This window comes from Prunus mume, linkage group LG2 (assembly GCF_029339155.1).
Source record: "Prunus mume cultivar Tortuosa linkage group LG2, ASM2933915v1, whole genome shotgun sequence".
Taxonomy (NCBI): domain Eukaryota; kingdom Viridiplantae; phylum Streptophyta; class Magnoliopsida; order Rosales; family Rosaceae; genus Prunus; species Prunus mume.
The window spans coordinates 34130882-34151552 of NC_142699.1; the positions used below are offsets into that span (position 1 = coordinate 34130882).

The following is a 20671-nucleotide window of genomic DNA, read 5'->3' on the forward strand; positions in this document are numbered from 1 at the left end:
TACTCTGCGAATCGTAGATCAATTGAACGCCAAGCATAAGAGTCTGAAATGTAAACAAGTGGCCTAATATATATTTCTTTTTAATTTTCTTCTCAATCCTGATTTGTCTCTTCTTCTTTTCTTTCTGTTTTTGTGTGCTTGCAGCGGGTTATACCTGGTTCAATGCCTTGACTCCGGCTTGGGGTAGGCAGGCTTTCATTAAATTGGGCACTTTCAAAATGTCAGACCAGGGTTATTTGGTGAATAATGCTCGGGGTCGAAGCAGAGGTCACTGTCCATGGAATTGCTAAAACATTATAGCCAGCTAAAGCTTAAAATGCTAGACCTGGAGATTGGAAAATGAAGAAGATGTAGGTTGTAAAGTATGGTATTGTCATGAGGGACTTTGTTGTAAATTAAGTGGGTTGTACTAAAAATTAGTAAAATACGTAGATGCTCAAGACTTGTGCAAAAGAATGATTGTAATAAAAATTTAGAAGCTTTGGTTTATGGTCATTATTAGGGGTGATTGCAATCTGGTTCGACCGGGTTTTTATTCAAATCAGAACTGAAACTATTTGACCAGTCCAATTTGATCTGATTTTTATGAAAATATAATATCAAACTCAAACCAATCCGAATTGGTTTATGAAAAAAAAAAGCAGGAAACGAAGGAAAAAAAAAAGAGAAACAGAAAACACAGAGTTGCAAATAAAGAGAGAGGGAGAGAAGCATAAAACAAAGAGAGAGAAAAAAAAGTTAAGAGTAACAGAAAAACAGAGAAAGAGAGGAAGAAAGAATCAGTGAGAAAGGAGGGAGGAAAGAAAGAATAAGGAAGAAAGAAGAAAAAAGAAAAGAAAGAAGAAAGGGAGAGAGAGAAATCAGAGAAAAGAGGCGAGAGAGAGAGAGAGAGAGAGAGAGAGAGAGAGAGAGAGTGAATGAGTGAAGTGAGGGTGAAGTGGCGTGTCAGACCAAACGAAAAGAAAGTGTTGTTGGGTGGGATTAGGTAGGGTTAGGAAACAGCATACATTTCCCGAGAAATATGGGTAGCATTTGCACCGGGACATTACCAAGTAGAGAGAGAGATGTGCTCCTTCACATTCCTGCCCTTGTTTCCGTTTGGATACAAAACCAGTTTCGTGTAGGAAAGCAACAATTAAGATTAAGGATTATGAGAAAAGACCGAGATGCAAGAAGTTTGTCTAGGAAGGAAATAAGAGAACAAATTCTAACAAGATAAGTATCAAGGAGAGCGTACTTTTATTAAGGGGAAAGTAATTCCAGAGCTAACTTGGATGCCATGAAAACATTCTCCAAGTTGAGATGCTGATCGCATAGGTCAAGACCCCTATAAATATGGAGTTTAAACGCAAAATAAAAACACAAAACCTCTACACATTTCAAACCTATATGTTCAAAGATTTCAAGCACAATTAAAACAAAAGGTAAGATTAACTCGAAAATATCGCGCAAACATCCTTTTTGGCACTGTCGTTTCTACAATCTACACACATATTGAATAGTTATTAGTACGTACATAAACATATATCCTCCCCACGCCCACCCCACTCACTCCATCTCTTGTTTTGAGTTGTGGTTTTCCCTCCCTTGTTTCAATTAGTCAATGGTCTTCTTCAAGCAAAGGGTCGCTGTTTATCCTCAGAAAAATTTGCTGGTCAATTTTATTGCCATGAGCCTTATATTTGACCGAGATGGTAAGCCACCTTCTCTGTCTCTCTATATTTTGTGTTTTTACTCTAAACGCTACGTAATATAAATTTTACGATTTTTTTTTTCCAGGTCTTTCGAGATCACTTTCAAATTCACCACCAACTCATTACACTCTAACAATAGAGTCATTTTCGATGCTAACTGAAAATTCAGTGGATACATATGAGTCTGGGGAGTTTGATGCTGGAGGATACAAATGGTAAATCGTGTTTTCGTAATTCTTTTCTTCCTTTTCACTTTTTGTGTGGATATATGATATAATATACCTTGGATATACATAAAGCTTCCGTTAAGCTTATTTCGAGGAATTCCTCTTGTGGGTTCACTCGCATTGTATTTCAATCAAGGTCTAAAATATCGGGAGTTTCGGAAATATTGGTGGTCCAAAAACACGGATATGTCGATGGAAATATCGATATCGATAAAAATTGAATAAAAATCATGGAAATTGTGAGAAAAACTTGGAAATTTTTATTAAAACTTTAGAGGATGTTTACTTAGTCAATTGTCTATTATTTTATCACAAATTTTTTGAAAGAAATGCATGGCATGGTGGGTTTGAGTGATTTAAGTTGATTATGCAGCGACCTGACAAACACTGTGACTTTAGAAAATATGTAGTAATTAGTGAAAGAAAATTAAACACACCATAATTTTTTAGTTATAATAATTTACTTCAATATATTACACTTGATACATATGATAAAATATGTGAGCTTAACCAAAAAAACAAAGATAAAATGTATGAGTAACTTAGCACCACATAGAAAGAATTCCTATTAAAATTCAAACTTAGTATCACATATAATGAACCATATTAAAACTCGAAGTGAATAATAATAAAACTCCATAATATATAACAACAACAAAATACAACTCCATTATAAAATAATAAATAACATTAAATATATGCTTAAATTTATTCTTAGGGAATTTTTTAATATGAAAATTTATCTTAGATAATATTAGCTTGCAGACATTTTTAAAGACCTTATAAATATTACAAGCTGAAGATATAGACACAAACTCAGCCGCAGCGAGTTGGATAAGGCGTTGTGGTTGATTGAGAAAGGGAGGGGTTTGAATCCCTCTGTGCGCAAGAGTGAGACTTTTCAACATTTTTCATGTATCACGATATTATCCAAAGAGTGCTAGTGTTCGGACTTTGCTTCCCCCCTTTTCTTTATATAATCTCATTTGAGGAGAACGTGTATGTCACGACCCGATCCGAGAATAAAGAATATTCCCGGATGTGTGAACTGAATGAAATAAAATAAAAAGACTAAAAAATTATTAGTTAAAATACATTTCCTTTATATATAATAATAATAATAATAATAATAATAATCTTACAAGTGTACAATATATAAATAAAAGTTTATACACATGGAAATGATGATTTGATTAAAATTAATTCTAAGTCTTTACACATGGATAACAAGGATGGTGTCATCTTTCAACTAAATGGATAATCTCATACTAGGCTTAAGATCTAATAACATATAAGTCTTCACAATAAATATTTAAATAAGAAAAATTCATATTAATAAATAATAAATATGTAGTGTGAATAATTTTTTTTTTTTTTTACAGGTTCTCACAGTGTAGTAAATTGTTTTTGAAAGGAAACGTGTTTTAATTGAAAATACAATAAAACATGTAACTCAAATTTAATGAGATGAGTCATGACGTGTCCAACTTAGCTGTCGCATTGGTACAGAATTGTGGTATAAAAACAAAATTACGGTAAGAGTAGCATTATTGTCTTTTTTTAAAAATGTTTGTTCACTGCAGGAAACTGGTGGTGTACCCAAATGGAAACACGAAGAAGAATGTAGAAGACCACATCTCTGTCTACTTAAAAATGGCAGAAGCAAATTCACTTCAGACTGGTTGGGAAGTATCTGTTGATTTTAGATTGTTTTTGCTTGATCAGAATAAGGGAATCTACTTAGTTCTTCAGGGTATATATTCATTATACATCTTCTATCTGTTTGGAGTTAATTCTCATGCATCCTTGCATTGCTCATGATCTCTTGATTTTTCTTGCTTATCAGATGCTAATATGAACAAGATGTGCTTGCACGGGGCGATGGTCCAAGTGGGTTTTGATAGAGTTATCCCTCTGAATGCATTTTCTGTTGCTTCCAATGGCTATCTCATTGATGATACCTGTGTTTTTGGAGCCGAGGTCTTCGTTTGCAAAGAAAGAAGAGCGGGCAAGGCAGAGTGTCTGTCAAGGATCAAAAAGGCTTTTATGAACAAGCATTGTTGGAAGATTGAGAGTTTTTCAACGTTTAAATCCCAATGCTTGCAATCAGAACTATTCACTGCAGGAGGGCAGAAATGGTAGGTATCTCTGATGATATTTTTAATTAAACCTTCTTAATTATTCATCTAATTAAACTTGTTGCAGGAAGATAGAGCTCTATCCCAAGGGAGATGGCGATGGAGAGAATACTCATGTTTCTGTTTACTTAAGTTTAGCTAATCCAGAAAAGCTATCTCCTGGCTCCCAATTACTTACAGAGTGTACTGTGCGCATCGTAGATCAACTGGACGGCAAGGATAAGAGTCGGGAATGTAAAACATGTGGCCTAATATATATTTCTTCTTTTACTTTTGTTTTTTTTCCTCTTTCTTTTTAATTTTCTTCTCAATCCTGACTAGTCTCTTTTTTTTTTCTTTTTGTGTGCTTGCAGTGAATCATACATGGTTCAGTGCCTCGAGTTCGTCTTGGGGTTGGCCTTGTTTCATTAAATTGGACAGTATCAAAATGTTAGACAACGGTTATATGGTGAAGAATACTTGCTTGGTCGAGGCCGAGGTCACTGTCCATGGAATTGCCAAAGCATTAGAGCCAACTGACGATTAAAATACACCTGGTATGCAAGATCTGGAGATTGGAAGATGAAGGGCAATTGGAGGAAGAATGCAAACCCGAAGATTGGAAGAGGGTATTGTAATGAGGGACTTTGTTGTGAATTATGTAGGTTGTACAGAAAATTAGTAAAATACGTAGATACTCAGGACTTGTACAAAAGAATGATTGTAATAAAAATTATTTATTTATTTATTTGAAAAAAGAAGTTTGCATTTTGTTATTGAATAAACAAAGGGTTAATTAATGATTTGCCCCTGATTTTGTGGGTAACTTTCAATTTACCCATTTACTTTTTTTTTTTTATAAAGAAAATTAAGGACCCCGATTAACTTTTATTGTCAATATCCCTCACCGTCAATTTTTTTGTTTGTCCTTGCCATTATTTGCCTAAACAATAGCTTCTATGTTTTCCAGCACTTTCGGACCTAGGATCGGTCTAGTATTTAGAATAGATAAATGAGGAGGACTTAGATTGAGAGCTCCTATTCCACTGTTATGGCCTAGATACCAAGTTGACGTTCCCACAGGCATTCCAAAGGGCTGTGGGGTCAGGTTGGTCCTCTATGGGCTATCTTTCTCTTAGATTAGGGAAGCTATTGCGCGAACGCAATCTTCCTCTAGGCTCTAGATAGCCTTGGTGTTATTGTCCATCTTCTCTAACATTTTGACCATTAGTTGTTTCATTAGAGTCAGTTTAGGCTGCATTGCTTGAACATCCTTATCTTCAATTCCCACAGCGTCAGCATTGCTTTCATGAGGAGGATCTATTGGAGTAGGAGAAGTATCTCCCAGATAGATTTTCCTGCGAGTTTTACTGACCATACAAGTGATCCCATCGGACGTGCCAAAAATATGTTCGTGATGTTTTGAACACTGTGATGCCCCATGTTGCTAGTAGGCTGTACTTTGGCAACTAGCTGTTACTTGTTGGTGAAGGAAGTGAAATGAGATAGATATGGGCCCTGAAGTGGGCTCAAAAGCTGCTCTCTGGTGAATTGCAATACGCGTGCCACTACTAGTGATACACTAGTAGAAAGAAGGGGTAGAGTGGTGATAATGTTGTGAATGTATTGCACTCATGTGATCTTAACCTCTAACCAAAGCAACTATTCTCTAAAGAGGGGAATCTGGCTTTAGATAGGTTCTTTTATGTGCCTCAATGAAGAGGACTTCAATATTTCACTTGTTATGGAACAAAAGCAGGATGGATGATGATTTTAGACTGTCATTGGACAGAAAGTAAAATAACAGATCTTGAATGAGAAGTGTCTGATGGACACAGTACAATTGCTGGAAAGTAAATACAAGTCCAAAGGGACTGCAATGAACTTAAATAAAGTAAAGAAAGGTCCAAATAAAGCCAGGAAGAGCCTTATCGGACATAAACAAACCTTATCTTATAGAACTGCAATCTACTTGAGACAATGCAGGAAGTGTCCGATGAGGATTTGTCAGAGATATCTACAGTCAGAACTTGTCTGAACTACATATAGGAGTTTGATTTAAATGAGCTGGAAATTTCAAAATGTTAGACAAGGGTTATTTGGTGAATAATACTTGCTTGGTCGAGGCAAAGGTCCCTGTCCATGGACTTGCTAGCATTAGAGCTAGCTAAAGCTTAAAATACTTGTAACACACCTGGTATGCAAGATCTGGAGATTGGAAGATGAAGAAGATGTGGGGCAATTAGAGGGAGAACGCAAACCTGAAGATTGGAAGAGTAGTTTAGAAAATACATGTTTTTAAAAAAGCAAATGTACAATACATGTACGTACAAATTTTTCAACTTCAAACAAAGATTTATGGGTATAATTGTAAGAGAGAAGGTAGTATTCTTCATGTAAAGTGTCGTTTGAAAAGTGATGCATAAGCAAAAGCATGCATTATCCTAAATTCTTATGTGCCGTATCAAATACAAAATGCTTTCTCTATATGTCTTTAACATATGAAGGCATCCTTCTATGTATAAAATACTATTATAATTAAATAGTACAGCCACGCAGCTAAACTGATTTTTTTAAAAAATAAATCTTATAGCCGCTCGGCTATAGTATGGCCGCCCGGCTATACTTGTGTTTTAAAAAAAATAGTATAGCCGTGTGGCTATAGGGGTTCTTTATTGTTTTTTATTTTTATTTTCCTTGAAGTTCATTTATTGATAAGATTAGTTTAGAAAATACATGTTTTTAAAAAAGCAAACGTACAATACATGTACATACGTATGTTTCATGTCTAATACACATTTGTTTATACAGATTTTTCAATTTCAAACAAAGAGAGAATGTAGTATTCTAAATGTAAAGTGTTATTTGAAAAGTGAAGCATAAGCAAAAGCACGCCTTGTCCTAAAATCCTATGTGCCGTATCAATTACAAAATGCTTCTCTACATGTCTTTAACATATGAATGCATCGTTCTACGTATAAAAAGAATGGTACGGCCGCTCGGCTATACTATTTATTTAAAAAAAATTAAAGAGCCTTATGTATAGCCATGCGGCGATACTATTATAATAGTATTTTATACATTCATATGTTAAAGACATGTAGAGAAGCATTTTGTATTTGATACGGCACATAGGAATTTAGGACATGGCATGCATGCTTTTGCTTTTGCTTATGCTTCACTTTTCAAACAACACTTTACATGAAGGATACTACATTCTCTCTTACTACCATACCCATAAATCTTTTGTTTGAAATTGAAAATTTGTAAAACAAACACGTGTATTTATAGACATGAAACACACATACGTACATGTATTATACGTTTGCTAAATGTGTATTTTCTAAACTACTGTTATTGATAAACGAAATTCAAGGAAAAAAAGTATTTAAAAAATAATAGTAAAGAACCCAATATAGCCGCATGGCGACTATACTATTCATTTAAAAAGTTGAAAAACCCAAGTTTAGCCGATCGGCTATACTATTTGTTAGAAATATTCAGAAAATAACTGAAGTATAGTCGTGCTATACTATTTAGTTATATTATATTATATTTAAATAGTATAGCCGTACGGCTATACTATTTATTAAAAAACAATTGAAAACTGAAGTATAGCTGCGTGGCGATTCTTTAATCATGCAAGGTTGGAAACAATGCTTTCATTCATATTCACACAAGTTAAGAACAGAATTTTAGCACTATGTGCAACAACATTACACCTGCCTGCCTGAATTAAACATATGATACAATTAGCAGACTTGCAGTCTTTCAGAAGTTCCGTGGATGGTGACCTCTGCTTCCACTATGCAAGAATCCTTCCCAGAGAAACCCCTGCCTGCCTGATTGAAAAGGTCTAGTTTAATGAAATTTGAAGGACCCCAAATCCAGTTCTTGGCACTGAACCAGTTATAATCTACAACAAGTGGAAAAAAAAAAAAAAACAAACAAACGAACAAAAGATTCTCGGTTAATGTTGCTGCAGCTTAAGCAATAGATTAATGTATCTGGACCCTGTTTTGCAGCTCCATTGAAAAGTGTGTTAAAAATTTAACAAAGAACTTGGACTCAAATCAAATACCAAACAGGCCCTAAGAGGCCTTTACATTTATAAGAAAGATGATTGGCAAGGTTTTGATCTACAAGGCGCAGAGAATACTCTCTGAATATTCTGTAGCCAGGAGGAAGTGCTTTTCGATCTGACAATGCCTAGGAAAGAGAAAGATGCATACCCTTGCCCTGCCATGTCCCTTGGGAGAGAGGCTTATCATCCTTCAACAACCAACACATGAAGAAAAATAAACTTTTCAATTTCTTATATTTGGAAGCAATGTGATAAGTGCAAGAGGAAGGCTAAGAGCAACATTTTCTGATGTGGCCTCCAGCAATAAATGGTTCTGAGTCATAGAATTTAGCGTCTAACTTTGAAAAGTTGTCAACCTTCCAAACATGCTTGTACATAACGGGATTATTGATCATTGATATACACTCTCCTTTGCCTATAATTCTTCCTTCAGAAGTAAAGACCTCAGCTCCAAACACGCAGATGTCATCAATGAGATATCCGTTGGAGGCATCCGCAAATGATTCTAGAGGGATAAATTGATCGAAACCTGAACAAGGTATCTTCCCATGAAAACACTTCACCTTTTTATTGGCATCTAAGCAACATGAAAGTTTAAAAGGATCAGCAAATGAGCAATGTGTTTGAAAAATATAAAAAGAAGTAGTTGGTTATCTGCTGGATGAGAATTAGACTGAACTAGATAATACCTTTGAGAACCAAGTACGTGCCGTTATTTTGATCAAGCAAAAACAATCTGAAAAAGGTAGAGAGAGATGTGGTCCACCACGTTCTTCTTCAAGTTACCATTTGGATACAACCTCAGTTTCCTGTGCGCAGATTCATATAGTAGTCTCATACAAGTGGAAATAATACCAAATTATACCATCACAAGGTATGCACTGTGAAAATAAAGATAAGATGAAGATTGAACATAATTTACCATTTGTATCCTCCTGCTTCGAATTCCCCTGACTCAATACTATCCACATAATTTTTGTTCAGTGATGAAAATGACTGTATTTTCATAATGTAATGAGTTGGTAGTGATTGTGAAAATGACCTTAAAATCCCTGAAACCAAGTAATACAGCAACACAAGAAGGCACATAGAGATAGAAGCATTAGGGTGCTGAAGTCTTAATGCATATATTCCTTTAGTCTATAATTGTAGAATTTCCTTTGAGTAGGGTTTACACTAAGACACGGTCACACAGCACGGAATGTTGTTGAGACAGAGAAATTATCTTCCCATCTTGGTCGATGTTAAGAGTAGCCATGGCAGTAAAGTTGACCAACGAACTATTTTTTAGGATAAACAGCAATATATAATTCGCTTCAAGAAGGCTGCCCCTGTTGACAAACTGAAGCAGAGGAAGGAATTAGCTTGATGCACATTAAACAAGGTATTTCTACATTCATTGGTTGTGCAATCAATCTCTTCGTTTTCCAATTTTATTAAGCCAAAGGAAATAATGTCATATTGAAATAGAAATATTTTTGCTCACCACTTTAACCCAAGTTGTACGCTCACCATCCTTCTTAATACTTGACATATGTCCATAAGCATAACCATGGTTACATAAATAAATTAACCATGGTTATACTTATGGACACGTGTCAAGTATTGAGAAGGGTGGTGAGCATACACGTTGGGTTAAAGTGGTGAGAAAAAATGCATGTAAGATTGTATGTATTGTAGAAACCGAGAAAGAAAGACAGGTTCATTCATTGAAAAAATGTAACGCTACTTTCTAGTTTGTAGTTTCTTTTTTTATTCTCATATATTGAATTAATTAAACAGATTTTCCATATTATTTTTCATCAACACATATTTCCTGAATTTGGTATAATTGGAAAATGAAAAGATTCAGCTGCACCCCAAACATATGACAGAATTAAGCAGACTGCTCTGCTTCCACTATGCAAGTATCCTTCACAGAAAAACCCCTGCCTGTCTGACTGAAAAGGTCCAGTTTAATGAAATTTGAAGGACCTCAAATCCACCTCTTGGCACTGAACCAGTCATAATTTACAAGTGGGACAACAACCAAAAACGATTCTCAGTTTAATTTTGATGCAGCTTAAATCGTGGATTAATGTATCTGGACCCTGTTTTGCAGCTCAATTGAAAAGTGTGTTGAAAATCAAACACAGAAATTAAAGAGGTCTTGAGGCTTTACATTTATAAGAAAGATGATTGGCAAGCTCTTGATCTACAAGGCGTAGAGAATACTCTGTAAATATTCTGGAGCGAGGAGGAAATGCTTTTCGATCCTGGCTCCAAAATATTTACGGGCATGCTTTTCGATCTTGAATACATGAAATAACCTCTTTTGCATCCATTTCCAAGAGAAGAAAACGGCGGCCCATCTGACTATTTCAGACGAGGATCATTATATCCGAGAATTCTCCTACTTCATTAGGTTTAATTATTTTGCTTATAGCCAACACAATGTAGTCTTATATATTTGACTCTACATGGAAAGAATGGATCATCAGATAATTCTCTAATTTCATTGTAGTAAGTCATTGAACCATATTGATCTTATATCTTGGTTTGGCATATATGTAGAACAATGTGAAGTGAGCACACATGATATGGCTACATGGAGTTAAGTATGAACAGGCAGTGACTTGCATCTTACATGTCTTCTCTTCATACATGACCAAATATAATTAAGAGAGTTTTGTCACTTTGCAAGAGAAAAAACCAATATAACCTTAAACTTCAAAACAGTTCAATGCATGTCTTCACTTCAATAAAATGGTGGTGTTGTAAAAAAACGTAAATAAACCTGAAAAAGGACACATGAGGATACCTGAGACCATTGTAACTTCACCACCGCCACCACCAGGTTCTCTTATAAAGAAACCTCTCCAAACTATATATGCCAAACCTAACACTCTAACTTTAGCTCTAGGAAAATTCAAGAACATGTTTTGAACACAAAATATTACATTACTACCTCAACTTACTCTAAGCTGATTAAAGAGCTTTAGCAATTCCGTGTACAGTGACCTCTGCCTCCACTAAGCAAGTATCCTTCTTCAAAAAACCACTGCCTGCCCGACGGAAAAGGTCCAGCTTAATGAGACGTTGCCAAACCTGAGCCGGACGCGAGGCACTGAACGAGTTATACCCTACAAGCAGAAAACAAAAATCATTCTCAGTTGATGCTGCAGCTTCAGCCAAAATTTATTTGGGCCATGTTTCGTGGTTGCATGGAGAAGTGTACTGAAAAGAGAGATTTCCAAGCAAAATCTAAGGAACATAAAATAAACCCTCATGAGCCTGTGGCAGGCCATTAGACTTCACCTTTAATGAAAACATGCTTAGTGTGCTTTTGATCTACAATGCGCAGACAATACGCTGCAAATATTCCAGAGCCAGGAGGTAGGGTTTTAGGATTAGACAATCCCAAGTGAAGAGAAAGATGACTACCCTTTCCAAGGCCATATCCCTTGGGATAGATAAGTATCTTCCTGCCGCAATCAAAACATGAAGAATAAGAACAATTTCAGATTACCTGCAGTTTAAAAGTTTGATCTATCCTATTTCCCCACCAAACATGTAAATTCGGAAAAAACACAATCTTATTTTTTCACCCACCATTATTCCTAAAATATCCTTTAATTATTAATTCAAGCAAATTCTCATTGCCAATGGGAATTAAGGAAGCTTCGGTTTCACCAGCAGTCATCAAATCAACCTCACCTCAATAAATGTGATTTGCAGCAGCATAGAAATAGATTAGTAGCACAAGCAGTCGAAACCGAATAATTTGGTTCCATAACACCTAGATCAATACCAAGCAACGCAGACCCCATGTTTGTAATAGCATAAGCGTATAAACCTCGTGAGGGTTGTAGGACCATGATGGTTTGAGAAAAAGTCTAACTAGGGTTGCAGAAACATATGTGGGGTATAGTGAACAAATTTAATTTTTATTTTAAATGTTTTTTGTCTTTAACGGTAATTATGTATAAGGGTAAAATAAGTTATTCATGTTTAAAATTAGTATGGGATGCAAAGAGCAAATAATGGGGTGCCAATAAAATCACTTTTTTTATTTTATAATATTTTCAAAGATTTTGTTATTATTTTTTTCACACATCATCCCCAATTAAATATCAATATTTTTTAGGTCAAAATCCCTAATTAAATTTAAATATTATAAGAATTATTTTTTAGTCCAACACAACACCAAATATAGGTTTTCACTATTTTTACAATCTAACTTCTTAGTCCGACGCAACACCAAATATAGGTTAATACTTAATCATGCTTAGGCCAATCCGAGCTAATCCAAGACAGTCCTAAGATTTAGTCCAATCCAGGACAGTACGCCGTACCAAATAACCCCTAAATTTCTTATTAGAAACACAAACCACGTGCAGAGCAGTTGAAGTAGTAACTCTCCTTCCGACTCGCTTAGCAAAGCTCAAAAAGTAAACGTACAAACATGATAAAATTCTAATTTGCAAGTAGAAAACTTTACAACATTTAATTCAACCGCACACATGAAGCACCAAAAGTCTCTTGTTCAAAGAAGCACCAAAAAAAAACAATTTCAAATAAGGATCATTATATCATGTTGTGTTGCCAATAATGAATGGAAGAAGCGTTTTGGTTTGATGGTAGCACCACATAGCATGATATGTTTTCGTTATGAGCGGACAGTGACCTCTGCCTCGACTACGCAAGTATTCATCACCAAATAACCCTTGTCTCTCTCTTTGAAAAAGCCCGACATAATGAAATTAGACCAACCCCAAGACGGACTCGAGGCTCTGAAACAACTACTATCTGCAAGCACACAAAAAGAAAATAAGACAGACTAATCAGGATTGAGAAGAAAGAGAAAATAAAACAGACTACTAGGTACATGTTTACCTTGACGAAAAAAATGCTTGTCGTTTAATTGATCTGCGATGCGAAGAGTAAACTGTGCAAGTATTTTGGAGGCAGTAGATAGCTTTTCTGGATTAGCCAATGTTAAGTAAAGAGAAACATGAGTATCCTTTCCATGGCTATCTCCCTTGGGAAAGAGCTGTATCTTCCTGCAAACCACCAACAAATTAATTAAATAATTAACAAGGCTTAATCATCATCAGAGAGAGATACCTACCATGTCTGCCCTCCAGCATTGAATGGTTTTGATTCCAAGGGTTCGGGTTTTAACTTTGAAAATTCCTCAATCTTCCAAACATGCTTGTTCATAAAATCATTGTTTTCTTCTGATACAATAACAGCATTGTTGATCCTTGGTAGGCACTCTGCCTTGCCCGCTCTTCTTTCCTTACAAACAAAGACCTCGGCTCCAAACACACAAGTATCATCAATGAGATAGCCATTGGAAGCATCAGCAAATGCTTTCAGAGGGATAACTCTATCGAAACCTACTTCGAGCATCGCCACGTGCAAGCACATCTTCTTTAGATTAGCATCTGATAAGCAAACAAAATTAGAAGATCATGAGCAATTCATGCAACACAAGATATATGAGAATTAATTTCAAACAGATAGATAATATGTATGTATACCCTGAAGAACCAAGTAGATTCCCTTATTCTGATCAAGTAAAAACAATCTAAAATCAACAAATACTTCCCAACCAGTCTCAAGTGATTCTGCTCCAGCCATTTCTAGATAGACAGAGATGTGGTCTTCCACATTCTTCTTCTCGTATCCATTTGGGTACACCACCAGTTTCCTGCAGTGATATCAAACATAAAAAATAATAGGGGCATCTCAATATAGACCCAGTCAATGACCAAAATCAAAAAAATAACTAGCAGATTAGAAAAACGATTTACCATTTGTATCCTCCAGCATCAAACTCCCCCGACTCAAATCTATCCGCTGAATGCTTCTTTAGCAACGAAAATGACTCTATTTTTAGAGTGTAGTGAGTTGGCGGTGTACATGAAAATGGTGTTGAAACCCCTGCAACGCAACAATTAAACATTTTATTAATTAATGGAAACAACACTAGAAGGTACGTATATATAGAACTATCTTGCAAATGTGGGTTAAACCAATTGGCCACGGCATTACCCGTCTCCTTAGACGAAAGTTCAAAACAAGCGCATAGGTTGAGAAAAAGAATTAAATTTTACCATCTTGCTCAAACTCAAGACTATCCATGGCAATTGACCACCAATCTTCCTTCTATAGAAAGACAGTTATGGAGGAGAGATTAGAGTGCTTTTCCGATAGGAATACGATTTTATATATTCAAAGATTATTCCTCATATTATCTGACACTCCTTTATTAATACAACTATTTAATTAAATTATTGGGTCTGGATCCTAACGAGAGGTGATGACAAGTTTCTTAATAAATAAATAAAAAACAGTGACATAAATGTGTTAGAATATAATCAAGAGGATCACGTGTTCAAATACACCTAGTGGTTAGGCTAGTTAGTTGCTGAGCTGTCAAGTAAATAGTCAGATGTGTTAGTCTGTTAATGAGTTTGTTACAGAAATAAGAAATTCCAGAGCTTTCTTATATTCTTTCTAGTTCCTTCTTCTTCTTCCAGTTTATCCTCTACTCTGATACCATATTTCTTTTCTTTTTGAAATATATTGTCTATAGTTTATTTTTTAGTGATTTTTTTTTTTGGTCAGAAGGTATTTGAAGATGTTTTATTAATGTTATACTTGCACATTGTTGGGAAATTTTTCATATTTTGTTAAAAGTTTGAATGAGTCTGAGTTTATGAATTTGGACGCGATAAGTTAACTGTTTGGTTTGGAGTTAAAAATAATTTCACATTGATGAATGTAACACAACATAAACAGCTTGGTGGAAAATGGTCTTAACTTGCAGATCAATAATCTCATATTCAAAATTCAATGGCACCATGGTAGTGTTTGCATGATAAACTTTTCCTCCTCTAGTTTAGACTATCACTTGTACTAAAAACAAACAAACAAAAACTCATTGTGAAATTTGAACACGTTAAATTTTCGGAAATAAGATTACTACTATTTGCAATGCCTTTTCCCTTTTGGATAGAGCAGCATCCTCTTGCAACAATGAACATTTTCAGATTACGTAGGTGCACTTCAAATTTTATTCTTTTTTTATATTTATAAGCGAAAATCTACTTTAAACTAATCTAAACTACGCGGATGAGAATTCGAACTCGGATACAAAGTAGGAAGTACATCCACTCTAACACACTCGGCTAAGGTCATGTCTGCTCAAAGTTCATTCTTTAAAGTGCAATATCTTACAAGAATTTTTTAACAATCAATGCAAATTAACTGCATGGATCAGCGGCATTTGTATAGTTTAAGACTCAAAATATTTATTTTATTTTTTCTGTTTGAGGAAAAACTTTAGCAAATAAATGAAATTATTTTATTCTTTCATTCATTCTAGTAAAGTTAGAGCGGCCTATTAGAAACAATTTAGGTTATTACTCAAGTGGTTAAGAACAATTATTCGTACGCATGAGGGCCTATTAGAAACAATTTAGGTTATTATAGCTCAAGTGGTTAAGAACAATTATTCATACGCATGAGGTCATGCGTTCGAATGCCCCATCCCCAAAGAATCCTCATAGAGAGTGGCTGCAAAGTTTTTTTGGGTTTACGACTATTCATCTTGTTTTGGTATTTGGAGTTTCACCAAAACTTATATAAAACCGAAAAAAAAAAAACAAGGAGAAAAAAACCAAACCACATGCAGAGCAGTGAAGTATAGACTCTCCTTCCGACTTGCTTAGCAAAGCTTAAAATGTAGACATACAAATGATAAAATTCTAATTTGCAAATAGAAACTAACACCAAAGTGTGTTGTTTAAAGAAGCACCAGAAAACAACTTCAAATAAGGATCATTATATCCTGTTGTTGTGTTGCCAATATTGAATTGGAGAAACGTTTCTGTTTGACAGCAACAGCAAGTGGCTGTTAGGACAAGCTTTAGCCGACTACAATGCTGTAAAAATTCCATGGACGGTGACCTCTGCCTCCACTAAGCAATTGCTCTTCACCAAAAAACCCTTGTCTAACTGTTTCAAAATGTCAAATGCAATCAACCTAGAGAAACCGAAAGAGGGTCTCAAGGCACAGAACCATTCACAACCTGCAAGAACACAAAAATTAAAACAAAAACAAAAGGGCTAATTAGGGTTTCAGAAATAAATTGAAAGGAGGGAAGTAAAAGAAGCAAAAATTACAGAGAAGAACCCCTCATAGCAATATATATTATATAGCATTAGGTTAGACCACATGCTTACCTTTACAAAAAAAATGCTTGCCATTGAATTGATCAACGATGCGCAGAGTAAACTCTGTAAGTATTTTGGAGGCAAGTTCTGGATTAGCCAATTTTAAGTAAACAGAAACATGAGTATCCTTTCCTTTGTCATATCCCTTGGGATAGAGACGTATCTTCCTGCAAACCACCAACAAATAAAATTGCATTAAAACCAGAAGTAATTAAACAATAAGTTAATAACAAAGCTTAATATGATCAACGATACCTACCATGTCTGTCCTCCAGCAAAGAATGGCTTTGATTCCAAGAGTTCAGGTCTGAACTTTAAAGGTATATAAACCTTCCAAGGATGCTTGTACATAGCACTGTTGATCATGTACAGGCGTTCTGCTTTGCCAGCTCTTCTTTCTTTACAAACAAAGACCTCGGCTCCAAACACACAAGTATCATTAATCAGATAGCCGTTGGAAGAATCAGTAAATGCATTCAGAGGGATAACTCTATCGAAACCCACTTCAAACATCGCCCCGTGTAAGCACATCTTGTTTAGATTAGCATCTGATAAGCGGAAAAAAAATGAAAACATCATGAGCAAAGCAACACAAGAACTGGTCTATATCTGCTGAATGGATGCATTGAGAATTCTTTTCAAACAGATAGAAGATGTATCATGTATGCATACCTTGAAGAACCAAGTAGATTCCCTTATTCTGATCAAGTAAAAACAATCTAAAATCAACAAATACTTCCCAACCAGTCTGAAGTGAATCTGCTCCAGCCATTTCTAGGTAGACAGAGATGTGGTCATCCACATTCTTCTGCTTGTATCCATTTGGGTACACCACCAGTTTCCTGCAGTGACCAAACATGAAAAAATAATAATAATATTATTCATATATATGCTGAAAATTAATGAAATCAAATCACAAAGGTATATCTAATTAAGTAGTAGATGAGAAAACAATTTACCATTTGTATCCTCCAGCATCGAACTGCCCTGACTCATAATCTACCCGCTGAATGCCTCTCTAAAGACGAAAAGGACTCTACTTTTAGGATGTAATGAGTTGGCGGTGAATTTGAAAATGGTGTTGAAACCCCTGCAATGCAGTAATTAAACATTAATTAATTAATGGCAACAACACTAGAGGAACATCTAAAAACTAGACAGTTCGGATCATTGAAATACAATGCGTGGTGTGTGTATATATATATATATATATGTATATACACGCATGCATGCTCTGTCATTCCTGTAGGTCTGATGCTGCCTTGGCACCCCCAGCTCCCATATACTCGTTTGTCTTACGTACCTGCAGCATCTGGCTCAAACTTAAGATTAAGAGTAGCCATGGCAGTTCAATTTGACCACCAAACTTGCTGACGCAGAAGATTAATTGATAGAAAATCTGATTAATTAGGCTAACCAATTCCTCCAGATCAGTCTCTTAAGTCAGTGAAGGAAAAGGTTTGAGCGATTAGAAAGAAAGGAAGGCATGGAAAGTGGCCTACTTTTAGGAGAGTATAAGATCTTTTCCCATATCCAAGAAAGACTCTTTTACTAAGCTAGAGCCTTATCGGGTTGTTGTATAGAGATACATATCAATTTGTTTTTCTTTTCTTTTTGAAAAATCTTTTGTCTATATATTTTTATTTTTTGGATGTAAATGATTTGGTGACATGTTATGGGGTTTTGTTATTTTTCTTCTAAGGGAGAGGGATTCAAACTTGGGGTTTTGTTATTTTTCTTCTAAGGGAGAGGGATTCAAACTCGCGGAGTGGGGTTTTGTTATTTGATGTGTTATTATTAGATATAATTTTTTTAAGGTATGTCAAGATGTTTTATTTATATTATATTACATTTTTTATTATATGAGTTTGCGTTTATAACACAATATACTGTTGTGAATTGCGGGCACGTTAAATTTTGAGAACATGAACATGTTAAGTTTTACTAACAAATTATACGAAATAAGTTCATCTTTGGAATATCCTCCTTCAACAACCAACATTTTGCACTTCAAAGTTCATCTTTTAAGTGCAACTTTAGAAAATAAATGAAATTTTGGTAAAATTAGAGCGGCCTATTTACATTGAATTTTAGGCTTAATAGAATCCTTACAGAGAGTGGTCACAATGTTCATTTCGGGTCTAGGGTAAATCATTCTGTGTTTAGGGTTTTGGTATTTATAGTTTATATTAGAAATATAATTTAAAAGAAACAAAAGGTGTTTATTTTATGATGCATATGGAATTGACTAACTGAGAATTTTGAGTGAGAAAAAACTTAAAAACACCAAGCAAGCTCCAACAAGAGTGACGGAGTGGGGGATAACCAAAGCAGCAAAGCAAAATAATTTCATATGGGTTACAATAATACAGTGATTTTAAGCAATTATGGGGTGAAGCACCTCCCTTCCATTTGCTTCTCTATAAGATCACTTTAAACCACTTAAAAGTTATTCTACATAGAAGTGATTATTGGCCCATCCAAAATCACTCCAAACGATCCCCAAATCACTGTACTGCAAAACTATGCTTGAAACTCACAAGTTTGGGTTGCTTTCTTAAATACTTTGCAATCATAGGCAAAAATCTAAAAGAAACAGAACCAATCACCAAATGCTACAAAACTATGCTCGTCATTACACTCCTGCCAAACATCAAAAATCATATTTCAATTGATTCAGCACTTTGCAATCAGAACACAATCTTGATCAACTGTCTCAGACCCCCCACATAATTGATACTTGTTTAAGCACAACATGGCGGAAAAAGTGTTAGCTTGACGACTATAATCAGCCTAGTATGCATTCCTGATAAACAGCAGGTTCAGAAAAACCTCAACTATGAAGACAATCCTTCTGCCTTTGGCCTTGTGTACCCAAGACTGATTAGCTTCTGAACCAACAACTTTTCAGCATCTGCCTGAAATACCAAAAAGGGGGAGCAAATTATTCAATGAAAATAACTCAACAAAAGGTTTTAAATGAACAACCCTGTCCTGCATATATGCAAATGATAAAGAAACACAGATCACATAGTCTCAAGTTCACGTGTGTTTCTGTAGGTGTTTAAGATTGAGCACAGACCTCAATCATGGGGCTATTCTTAGGAATGTTGCAAGCCAGAATTATATTCAGTCCCGTCTTTAAAACTGCAAGAACCCCGGCATGTCAGACCATGGAACCGGAAACAAAAAGAAAACACAATGATAAACTTAAACTTATCTAAACATAGATCGATAATTTACCTAATCTTCGAGCAATGCTCGACCCTGTATTATCAGAAGCCCCACCAAGTATGGATGTAACACCCACTGTACTGTTCTGTGTAAGTCATGGATACAAAGAAGTCAGAAATCACCAATGTAAAGAGAGATCAATTGAAGAGGAAACAAACGCTAAATTATCAACTTACAGGTCTCATGGGTGCTGCTGCATACAAATGTCCCAATTTTGCAGAGTTGCAGCCAATCCATGCATATATCTACACTCAAAACAAAGAGAAATTATTACCCAATTCAGAATTTGTTCAAACTTGTCAAAATTAATTGACCATGTATGCAAATAATCCGCCTAGATTTTTCTAAGCCAAAAAGATTATAAATTTAACGAATTTTCTTGCTTAATTTCGACTTGGACAGTTCAATTCAACATCAAAATGGCCAAAAACTTCAACAACAAAAATTGAATTGAAAGAGGGAGGAGGGTAAGGAAGATAACCTGCTTGGGAAGGCGCATGATTTGGAAGTGGAAAGTAGTATCGTTGACGACTTCAGTGAAGCACGTGATCTGCAGGCCACCAGCATCGTCTTCGTTGCTGTAGTAGCTGGGAGCAGCCGGTTCTTTGTCTTTCGAAATTTGAGCAGAGCTCAGAGCATGGTTTAGAGCACCGAGGTCTAAATCTTCTCGAGCCATTATTTGCATACACGAGCAGAGTGAGACTGTGAATTGGAGAAATGAGCGGGGTCAATCTCTCAAGGGTTTTGGTCCCCCTCTTCTTTTTCTTGCTTTTTTTATTTTTTATTTTTTATAGCAGGTGCAGTTGTTTTGTTTATATTTTTTTGTTAGGACAAGCTATAGTCTAAACTAAGGAAAGAGAGGGGGTTTAAATCTGAGTTTCTCTCATACACACACAAATTAAGTGTCATGGCTTCGAATATGAGACCTCAAGTATGTAAGTTAAGATTTTTTAATTGGACTAGACCCCGTTGGTTGTTTATACTTTATACAAGAATTCTAAGGATCTTATATATGGTCTTTAGGTAAGGTCACTTCTCTTTTTTGGTGGAGTTATTCTATAGTAAGAGCTTTATATATGGCCCATTTGT

General features: G+C 35.4%; 3 protein-coding genes and 2 pseudogenes across 6 annotated transcripts; 1 reads left to right on the top strand and 4 right to left on the bottom strand.

Annotated features, from left to right (window-relative positions):
* The first annotated feature begins 1373 nt into the window (after positions 1-1373).
* LOC103323308 (uncharacterized) lies at positions 1374-4810 on the top strand. Its single transcript, XM_008225296.2, has 7 exons — positions 1374-1424; positions 1601-1694; positions 1780-1909; positions 3505-3674; positions 3768-4059; positions 4127-4293; positions 4413-4810. The coding sequence occupies exons 2-7, from the start codon at positions 1604-1606 to the stop codon at positions 4583-4585; spliced, it is 1023 nt and encodes a 340-aa protein (XP_008223518.2). The 5' UTR covers positions 1374-1424; positions 1601-1603; the 3' UTR covers positions 4586-4810.
* A 3178-nt stretch (positions 4811-7988) lies between these two features.
* Positions 7989-9221, bottom strand: LOC148920123 (MATH domain and coiled-coil domain-containing protein At3g58210-like; annotated as a pseudogene). Its single transcript, XR_016123623.1, has 3 exons — positions 9045-9221; positions 8812-8931; positions 7989-8699 (listed from the first exon to the last, which is right to left on the bottom strand). The product of XR_016123623.1 is annotated as an MATH domain and coiled-coil domain-containing protein At3g58210-like (transcript).
* A 1868-nt stretch (positions 9222-11089) lies between these two features.
* On the bottom strand, positions 11090-14394 carry LOC103323270 (MATH domain and coiled-coil domain-containing protein At1g31390-like). Of its 2 annotated transcripts, none has more exons than XM_089044695.1 (6): positions 14224-14394; positions 13921-14050; positions 13648-13817; positions 13233-13551; positions 12998-13164; positions 11090-11244 (listed from the first exon to the last, which is right to left on the bottom strand). In XM_089044695.1, exons 1-6 carry the CDS (start codon positions 14249-14251, stop codon positions 11090-11092), a joined length of 969 nt encoding a protein of 322 aa, XP_088900821.1. In that variant the 5' UTR covers positions 14252-14394. The 2 variants fall into 2 exon arrangements, with proteins under 2 accessions (XP_088900821.1, XP_016647346.2); XM_016791860.2 differs by lacking the exon at positions 11090-11244 and adding an exon at positions 12492-12910.
* A 1417-nt stretch (positions 14395-15811) lies between these two features.
* On the bottom strand, positions 15812-18595 carry LOC107880359 (uncharacterized; annotated as a pseudogene). Its single transcript, XR_016123624.1, has 5 exons — positions 17308-18595; positions 17021-17190; positions 16608-16896; positions 16358-16515; positions 15812-16203 (listed from the first exon to the last, which is right to left on the bottom strand). The product of XR_016123624.1 is annotated as an uncharacterized LOC107880359 (transcript).
* A 402-nt stretch (positions 18596-18997) lies between these two features.
* On the bottom strand, positions 18998-20354 carry LOC103323256 (proteasome assembly chaperone). Its single transcript, XM_008225243.2, has 5 exons — positions 20064-20354; positions 19759-19827; positions 19592-19667; positions 19431-19495; positions 18998-19266 (listed from the first exon to the last, which is right to left on the bottom strand). The coding sequence occupies exons 1-5, from the start codon at positions 20265-20267 to the stop codon at positions 19186-19188; spliced, it is 495 nt and encodes a 164-aa protein (XP_008223465.1). The 5' UTR covers positions 20268-20354; the 3' UTR covers positions 18998-19185.
* Between the last annotated feature and the right edge of the window lie 317 nt (positions 20355-20671).